A 9,851-nucleotide genomic window follows, 5' to 3' on the forward strand; every position below is an offset into this window, starting at 1 on the left:
TCTATGTATATACCTTCGGTGCTATACATGTACATATATCACACCCTACCACTTAACTAAGACTACATAGTATACGGTCGTCGGCCATGTACTAATATGGCAAGTAACGATCCCGTGAAAACTTCTCCTCCAGGCCAGGTGAAAAGAACCCTTATGTAAATGCTAATAAGACTGACATGGAAAAGCCGTCTCCACTATAGATCCGACAATTATTACACAATATCATAGTAAATTAATAACAGAACTTCCTTAAATATAGTTATTTCTAAAGTACAATCCAGTATTAATCTTTACATTTTTTTATACTAATTCTAAAATTACAAACAAGTAGTACTTAATATAATATGGGATTACCATATCTTTCTACGGGCACGGGCACACGTTTAGGTATCGGGGCAGGTGGCACAGAAGCGGGCCCCGGTGGCGCACACGGCTCCGAGTTATCATGGTTATCGTCATAGTCCGCCGCTGGGCACGCTGTTATAGCTAAGCGTGAGTTATTGCGTAACTGATCTATATGCCTTTTAATAATTTGACCGTCTTCCCTTTGCACCAAATAATTACGTGAACCTAATTGTTCCGTGATCGTACCGCTAACCCATTTCTCCCCCTTGCTAAAATTCCTAGCCCAAACATTATCACCTACACTATACGATCTCGAGACGCCCCCCGCGTTTTCGCGCTGTCGGAGCTGCGCGGCGCGCGCACACTCGTGCGCCGCGGCGCCGGCGTCAGCGCGCAGCAGGTCCAGTCGTGTGCGCAGACCTCTTCGCTGCAGCAACCTCGCCGGCGACTCGCCCGTACTGCTGTGAATAGAATTCCTATACGCTAGTAAATATGACTGGAGCGCGGCGTCCACGTCTTGCCTATCCCGTAAAGCCTTCAAAATGGTTTTTTTAACTAGCTTTACTGCACCTTCTGCTGCTCCGTTTGAAGATGGATGATACACCGGAGAGTAGGTTTGTTTTATGCCATTAAATTGCATGAACTGAGTCAGTTCTCCACTCGTGAACGGCGGGCCATTGTCCGATACCATCATCTTGGGTAGCCCGAAACGAGCAAACATCTCCCTTAAAACTCTGATGACGTCATCTGCCGTTGTTCTCGTCATTTGTTTTACTTCAATCCATTTGGACGATGAATCCACGACTACTAAATAGGTCATGCCGTTTAGGGGTCCTAGGAAATCCATATGCAACCTACTCCAAACTTCTTCGAGATATGGCCAAGCTTGTGGTGTAGATTTGGCTGGGGCCGGTGCTTCCAGAGCGCATGTGGTGCATTCCATACACGTTTTCTCGATTTCAGCATCAATGCCGGGCCACCAAACATAGCTCCGGGCAAGACTTTTCATTTTGACGACTCCAAAGTGGCCTATATGCAGCTCACGTAGAACGTCATTTCTTAATGTCGTGGGTATCACCATTCTGTAGCCCCACATGACACACCCGGCTTCTGAGTACAGTTCGTGACGTCTTACCCAATACGACTGCAGCTCTGGATCGTCACACTTCGCTGGCCACCCTGACTGTAAATACATAACCACTTTTCTCAGTAGATCATCTGTTTTTAAATTGGCTCTGACTTGATCACTAGTAATTGGTAAGAAATCCTGTACGAATTGTACATATGTCACCTCAGTCCTGTCTGCTGCCTGCTTCCCCACTGGTAGCCTGGACAATGCGTCAGCTCCATTTTTGTCTGTAGGCACGTATTCTATGTCATACTGGTAACCAGACAAAATTACCGCCCATCTTTGTAGTCTGCTCGCGGCCATCGACGGAATACCTCCCTTATCTCCAAATATGGAAACCAACGGCTTATGATCGGTTCTTAGCAAAAACCTTCGACCGTACAGGTACTGATGGAATTTTTTTATTCCAAACACAATTCCCAAGGCTTCTCTTTGAATCTGAGAATAATTTACCTCCGCCGCATTGAGCACTCTGGACGCGTATGCAACAGGCCTTTCCGTACCATCTGGCATCTGGTGCGAAATCACCGCCCCCACGCCGCTCGAACTCGCATCTGTAGTTAGACATAGCGGAAGTTCAGGGTCATAGTGCGCTAACACCGAACTGGAAACCAAACAACGCTTGACGGCATTAAACGCTTCCGAACATTCCTTGGTCCAACTAAACGAAGCCCCCTTCCTTAATAAGTTGTATAATGGTGTTAACGTCATACTTATATTTTTAACAAATTTCCCATAGTACATAATCATTCCTATGAATGAGCGAAGCTCGGTTACATTGGCCGGTATCGCCATGTCCTTTATGACTTTAATCTTTTCCGGACACGTGTGAACCCCTTGTTTACTAATGCGAAACCCTAAATACGTCACCGATTCCGCGAAGAAAGAGCATTTTTCTTTCTTAACTTTCAACCCAAATTTCTCGAGGCGTCCTAGCACTTGATGTAATGTACGCAAATGATCCTCCCTGTCTACTCCCGTTATAATTACGTCATCAAGGAAAACACCTACTCGCGGTAAGTCTGCGAAAAGTTGTTCTAGTTTCCTTTGAAATATCCCCGGGCTCGACGATAGCCCATAGATCAGCCTATTATACATATACAGGCCTTTATGCGTGTTGATTACGGTATAAGGTTTAGATGCCCCGTCCAACTCGAATTGTGCATAGGCTTGAGACAAATCAATTTTTGAAAACGTTTCCCCCCCGTGTAATTTGACAAGCAGGTCCTCAACTCTAGGCAAGGGAAAACGGTCAACCTCTAAGCATCTGTTTAGTGTTAATTTATAATCGCCACAAATGCGAATACCTCCATCACGCTTAATTACCGGTACTATCGGCGTGGCCCAGTCTGACGTCTCGACCGGCGTGATAATGCCGTCCCGCTGCAGCTGGTCCAGCGCGCGCTCCACCGGCGCGCGCAGTGCGTACGCCAGCGGCCTCGCTCGCATGTACACCGGCGCGGCGCCCGAGCGCACGCGCAGCGCCACCGTGCCGCCTGTGTACCGCCCGAGCCCGTCCGCGAATACATCCTTATACCTAGAAATCAATGAATCCATAGTAAGTTCCAATTTGGTATCAATTTTGTTACAACTAAACGGCTCCACGCCCATTTTCAACTCGTACAGCCATTGTCTTCCTAACAATGGGTTTTTGCCCCCATCTATAACAAATAAATCTAAAGACATCTCTTTGTTTTTATATTTAACTATTGGAGTAATTCTACCGACCGGGCGTAAACTTCCTCCTGCGTAAAAGTTGACTAATAGATTAGGTGTTAAAATAGGTAGATTATTAAATAATTTTTGATAGCATTCAAGACTTATACATGAAATGGCACTACCGGAGTCAACTTCCATTTCTAAACCTATTCCGTTAACGTCCAATGTCATCATAAACGGCTTATAACGACTTAAACTGCCTACAGATAAAGCGTTAAATTGTACCTCGTTCAACAACTCCTCCTCATCCTCCTCGTTTGCGTCCAACGCATGCACTCTAGCTCCAGTTTGTAGTCGGGGACACATCTTCTTTAAATGACCTTGTTGCATGCATACGCGACAAGAATACACGCGGAATTTGCAAGTCGCCGCGTCATGATTGCCGCCACAAACACGACACTGGCCCTGCTCGCGAGCGCGCGGCGCTCCTGCCGATGCCGCTCCCGCCACGGGCGCCTGCTTCGCCTGTGCGCGTCCGCCCCATGCCTGCGGTGCCGCCTTGCTGCGCCCCGCTACCTGGGTTGCCCCGTTAGACCTCCAGGTCCCCGACGAGCCCTGCCTTCGGGCCCCGCTGCCGCTGGCCGATGCATATAGCACTTCCACAACCTCTTTACTAGTGCCGCGCGTCCTACTATCGACTGCCGCTGCGTCTTTCTCTGCTGCCTCCATGGCAACCGCCAGCTTCCAAGCCTTGGCGAATGTCAAAGCATCTTCTACGAACAACCTCTGCCTAATAGTATCGTCCGCTATGCCACACACTAATTGATCCCGTAGATTATTTTCCAGTTCCGTCTTAAAATCACAATATTGAGTCATCTTCTTTAAATCCGCGACATAGACCGCCAACGACTCGCCTTTTTTTTGTATTCGTTGACGAAATTTGTAACGTTCCGCCATTATGCTCCTTTTAGGCTGTAAATGATTAGTCATCAGTTCTTTTAACACTTCAAATTTTTTTGTTGAAGGTTTGTCCGGCGTACACAATGTCACTAATAACTCGTAACTTGCACTGCCCATCACTGTAATTAACGTAGGCACTTTCAATGCATCCGTTACGCTATTCACAATGAAATATTGCTCTAACCTATCCACATACAACGCCCAATCGTCCGCGCTAGGATCAAACGGTTGCAACTTTCCAATCGACATTATAATACTGTCCTTTCACTGCCGCACGCTTAATTGTCCGTATTCGTCGCCAAATGAGATATATAGGAGCCGGGAACACTGGGATAACTAATAAAAAGGCAAATGCGCGTCCGTTCGTATTAGAAGATGTATTTCGAGAGACAAGTTAAAACTACCACCAATTATGACATTAAATATTTTATAAAAATCTTAACCTACCCGCGAGTTCACTGACCGAGCGATCAGCTGTGATACATGTCTATGTATATACCTTCGGTGCTATACATGTACATATATCACAGTTCACAAATGACGTTACATCGAAATTGCTTAAATAAACTTTACGCAGCGTGAAAAAGCCTGTAACTGGTAGTTAAGCCCCTGTTTAGTCTAAGAGTGATTACTCTTAAATGTCACTCGTAAACCTAAATGTTATCTCTAAATAGGGCGAGTTTTTGGCATATTTTCCGTCCTAAGGTAAAAGGTTGTATATAGCGTGTCCTAAGTGTCCCCGTTGAACAGATTGCATTGCTATTTCAACTCTTTAATGTACAACTTAAAGTTTACGTTTTCAAAACGTACGACGTTTTGGCACTGCATTTACGACGAACGTTCGCGTACCCTACCGCATTTAAACTGTGATAACGATATGTTTGCAAATTACGAATGACGAGCTCGTTAAATATCCCAACCTACGGTTTTCTAATATCGCGGGACCAGCATCCGACCTTTCAGCAAAACATGTTTTTTGAATAGATCGGATATCTGTCATAAACTAAGCAGGCCCTGGTGGGATAAGGGTTTGGTCATTTATCATTCAGCTTTTGTTATGATAACGCTTATTAGTCCAGCGAAACCTGTAGATTGTGAATGGTTCTATTCAGGGTTTTATTACACTTCCGGTCTCAAATATTAATAGATTTTTTGGTTGCGTTGTTTTAGTGTTTAACATGAAATCATTTACCTCAACCTGTCAACCTAATCTAATATAAAATACAGAGAAAAGAAATGTTGCTCACTTGCTCACTTTACAATTCAATCAAAAGGGATAGAGTATACCTTAGCAGCGTCTAGCCTAGCAATATTTGATTTTATGCATGAGAAAAGACGATGTATGCACGAGCGAATCTGTGATTCTATAAAGCACTATGTTATATTTGACATGTAAGTGCATATGTGAAGGAGGGTAAACATAGACTAGGCTCACTAGGCCATAAAGGGTTCATTATGACTTCATAATGTAATACTAATACTTATTAGGTATTATTTTAGTTGCATGGCATGATAAATGCAAGCATGAGGCTTATTAACACAAGAATATAACCGCGCAGTATATCGTATTACATTGACTAAAAGTTAACACTTTTGATGCCGGGCGCCCCGTTTCCAGTACAAAATGAACACACGTGTTCTTGGCAGTGAATGTGTTAATATTCTACCTTGCTCATGCCGTTAGCTTTTTCTACAAATAACCTACATAATTACACGCTACAGGCCAATTAAGTTTATTTCACTTCAGTGAGGAAACAAGCAAAACTTTTAGGCGACATGAGCTATAACGTGAGCTCATATAAACGTAAATGCTTTCCCAGAGGTCCCACTAAAAGGGCCAAGTGAAGGCTTGCAACTGAGAGCAGGCAGGATAACATTCACGGGTAAGTGCGCCCTGGGACCTATGGAGGGGAAATGTATGCAATGGCTTTAGCTTTTCGAAAAAAGAAGACGGAGAGAAATTGCGTTCTTTTTCGCATTTTCTGAGGCTACTGGCTTTATTTAACACCGATTTCATTATTTATTTATTTTATTTTAGGTTAACACGTATGTAACTAAGTATGTAAAGCCTGACCAGGTATATATGATCATTGTCAAGAGGGCGCTATTATTCTCATTTATATGGCAACAGTTCAGTTTAGTCTGAACAATGTGGATTGGCAACTCGTTATTTTGACTTACATACTTTTATTCACTCTAATCATAATCAGAATCCAAATATTCGGTGTTCACATTTTTTTATTTTCGGTTTTTACCGTATAAAATTCATGTATTTTCTTACGCGTCACACATAGGTCAAAATTACCTTACATAGGGTCTGCTACATTGTCAATGAACAAAATTGATCGTCTCCAAAGCCCATAGCAAAGGGAATAGAGTGTATAGAGAGTTATTGTCATAGTAAATTTTGTAGTCACTGTAAATTTATTGCCACCCAAGTAACACAAAAGTAGCTGAATATTGTTTGAATAATAGAGCATGCCGTACTGAATGCTGAATAAGGTAGCTGTATATCTTCTGTATAAGCGCTAATACAGACGTTATACAGAAGGTTCGGGCGCAAAGTGGGTATGCCCACGCCGCTTAAAACTGAATAACAGTAATGTAATAGCTGTATAAGTGTGTGCCCACACATTGGATCGCTGAATAACACTTGTATAGAGGCTGTCAAAAGCTTATATACCGCTTTTAAACCAAAGTTATCCATGCTGTGTATAGAATGACTCAGTTAGTCACACGTTATGCAGCCTTTGGTTCAAAAGTGCATTGTTACAGAAAATATATTCAGCTATTTGTGTATGATTTGTCTTCCATTTTAATTTGTGAACTCGTGTCAAAGTGTAGTTTCTGAAGTGAATACAAAATAAGGAGGACATTACCCATATAGTGATTTGATGTTTACATAACATCAATTTCATTGCGCATGCGACTTTAATGTAAATATATATATACATTTTATTTAAAATTTTAAAGCGCCGCGTAAATAATGCACTGTTTAGAAAGTAAATATAGATAATTTAGTACTCCACTTTTAAATTTGTAATTTTTTTGCGGTGTTTAGATGTTTTAGTGATAGAAAATGTACTTTAACAAGTTATGCTACGATAAAACTAGTTTTATAAATGAATATAAATGGGTTTTTCAGTTCATTTTAAATTCCTATTTAATTATAGAGGTTAGAATATGAGCAACCGTAATGGCGTCCGACTGTGCTGAATATAAGCTGCTGCCACAGCTATTATGTGCTAAATTTCTGAATAGGCATTCACATTATTCGCGTTACTAAGCTACATGTTAGATAATAATGGTTTTAGAACAACAAGTTTTGAATAACATCAGTATAATAGTAATTGTTTTCTCAATCTTAAAGCCTATTAGGGTTCTATACACAAATGGTAAAAACCACATAGATCCTCACTAGTTTGATGAGAAACATTATAGGTATGTAACACGGGCAATATTCAATCCTACTTCCTACTAACAGTATAAACGCGATATAATATTTAAGTTATATGATAAATCTGGGGGCACGGCAGATTACACAGTTATTTTTTCCGTTATCAGTTCCGACAAATATGTAGTAGGTAAAGGTACACGCAAAGATGTACGACGTGAGTACGAAGATGTATATAGTATGGTTACGAATATGGTATGAATATGAATATGGTATAGGTACCTTCGCACCTATATATTAGTAGCGGTATATTAGTAGCGGGTATCACGGGTAGGAGTACAAGTATAGTTTGGTATGGGCAGTATTGTTTAGGTATGAGTACGAGTATAGTGTGGGATGGGTATGAGTAGACCCACTTGAAACCTAAAAACAGTCCGTTCAAAATCGACAGGAGAACCGATTTCGCTATATTTTAATGGGGGTGATTATTTTATTTTTCACATACCCAGTCCAGTCTACAAGTTTTTAATGCAACAATATCAATAACTAGCATTCGACACCTTGTTTGCCAACTAGCAACAACCTTAAATGGCCATTGGTAAACCTTATCTCGTTGCAGTACGGTATGCAAATGGTCCGTTAACAGTATTTACGATGGAAGCTAGTAATTGTTTACGTAAAATAACCAATCGAAAAGAATTGTTTAGAAAACTAAACCTCGATTTTTTTAATAATGATTGGATTAAATAATAAATACGCAAGATGCGTTCAAAATAAAATAAAAACAAGCTCAAGCTCAAGGCAATCAGGCTCAAGTAGCACCGTTGAACGTGTATAAAGCTACGGAACCCTCTCCACCGCGCACTTGTTGATACTAAGCAGTAGTTTGAATAGCGTTTGTCATTGCGTTCATTTTGCAGCTTTTAGCAAGAAAAGATAGAACATGTGTACTAAAATCGCTATAACTCAAGTATAAGTGTTGTTTTAGTATTTATTATTCAGACGTTATGTCTATAAAAGCCATAATTAGCCCATATATGCAGCTACTGAATAACAAATAAGATTTGGATTTCATTACAGCTTCCAGTAATAGCGTCCACCTTTATTCAAAAACTAGCATTAAAACAGAAACTGCAACCGCTTTTATACAGTTGAAAGTCTCCACCGACGCTTCTTTTCAGCATTTAGTAGCCACTATCACATTTTTCTTAATATTGTCTGCTTAATATCTCACAACACAGAATATATACAGCTAATTGCTGCTAATGCCGCTATTATGCAGATTTTAGTAACCACAAATGCTTTAAGCTGAATAATGTCCGACTAACTGTGTAAGAAATAAGTAATATTCAGTTTTAATATGCAAAACCGATACTATGCAAAATTTATTCAGCATTAATTGGTATATAGGCCCCACTAGGTCCACATATTTCTTTATTCCGAATTTAGTAATTTCCAACGCTTATACACAAAATTTATGCAACCATAATTTGAATAAGATGATAATTTTACTCTATTATCCTGCTTGTGTGTTACTTGGGCATCTATCGACACAAGATTAAAACTAAAAATGAAAATGTATGATATGTATATATTTGTCCATAGTAAATATTTTTCAAACACATCTTTGTTATTGTACTTAAGCATTTCCTCGCTTGTATAACATAACACTACAATAACCAAGTCGTAATAACCAGACTATAATGTCATTTTGATTTGTTTACCTGTCAGCTCTGATGTTAATTTGGAAATGTTTCGTAGCGAAATAGTTTAATTTCCCGAACGGTTCTTTTCCAGCAGTTTATTATTTACATTATTTACAATGTTTCGCTCGTGATTATCTATAGTTTTAGCCATTTTTTGTCAGTTATTATTTAATATTCAACACTTAAGTATTATTCAAGTAAACCGCCACAATGACACTGACAACAGTGACAACCTATCATTAAAATTATTGCCAGTGTAAGAAATTAGTTCCAATTAAATTCCGCAACATGGCGCATGATCATATATTCCTGGCCAGGCTTTACCTACATGTTAAATGCCATTGTATCATCGAGTAAGTTAAACTGAATACACTTTGAGTTCGCTATTCGAAACAGGCGAGACTGCTTTTGTGTTTCTACATAGTTAATTAAGTATTAGTTCTAAAAATCTTGTGAAGATGATATGTTGACCTCCTTTAGAATCTTTACATACCTACTTGTTTGGTTTGATGATTTATTGGTAGTTGCTTAGCAATGGTGTTTACATGTCTTTTGTCAGTTGACTCGATATAGTAAAGTATTGTTATGAATTAAACAAGCTTTTAATTTACGTATTAAACAGTATTTCCATATACATGAAGAAGTCTCCTGCACCGCA

At 40.2% G+C, this 9,851-nt stretch overlaps 1 protein-coding gene across 1 annotated transcript; it reads right to left on the reverse strand.

The window, feature by feature from the left end:
- Positions 1 to 334: 334 nt before the first annotated feature.
- On the reverse strand, positions 335 to 4,589 carry LOC134797358 (uncharacterized protein K02A2.6-like). The gene has a single exon (XM_063769580.1). It carries the CDS (start codon positions 4,340 to 4,342, stop codon positions 335 to 337), a length of 4,008 nt encoding a protein of 1,335 aa, XP_063625650.1. The 5' UTR covers positions 4,343 to 4,589.
- Positions 4,590 to 9,851: the final 5,262 nt, after the last annotated feature.

The sequence above is a fragment of the Cydia splendana genome, chromosome 15 (assembly GCF_910591565.1).
Source record: "Cydia splendana chromosome 15, ilCydSple1.2, whole genome shotgun sequence".
NCBI lineage: Eukaryota > Metazoa > Arthropoda > Insecta > Lepidoptera > Tortricidae > Cydia > Cydia splendana.

What these genes read in the sequence shown, in the direction of transcription:
- LOC134797358 (XM_063769580.1), bottom strand. Translation starts at nt 4,342, where the DNA reads ATGTCGATTGGAAAGTTGCAACCGTTTGATCCTAGCGCGGACGATTGG.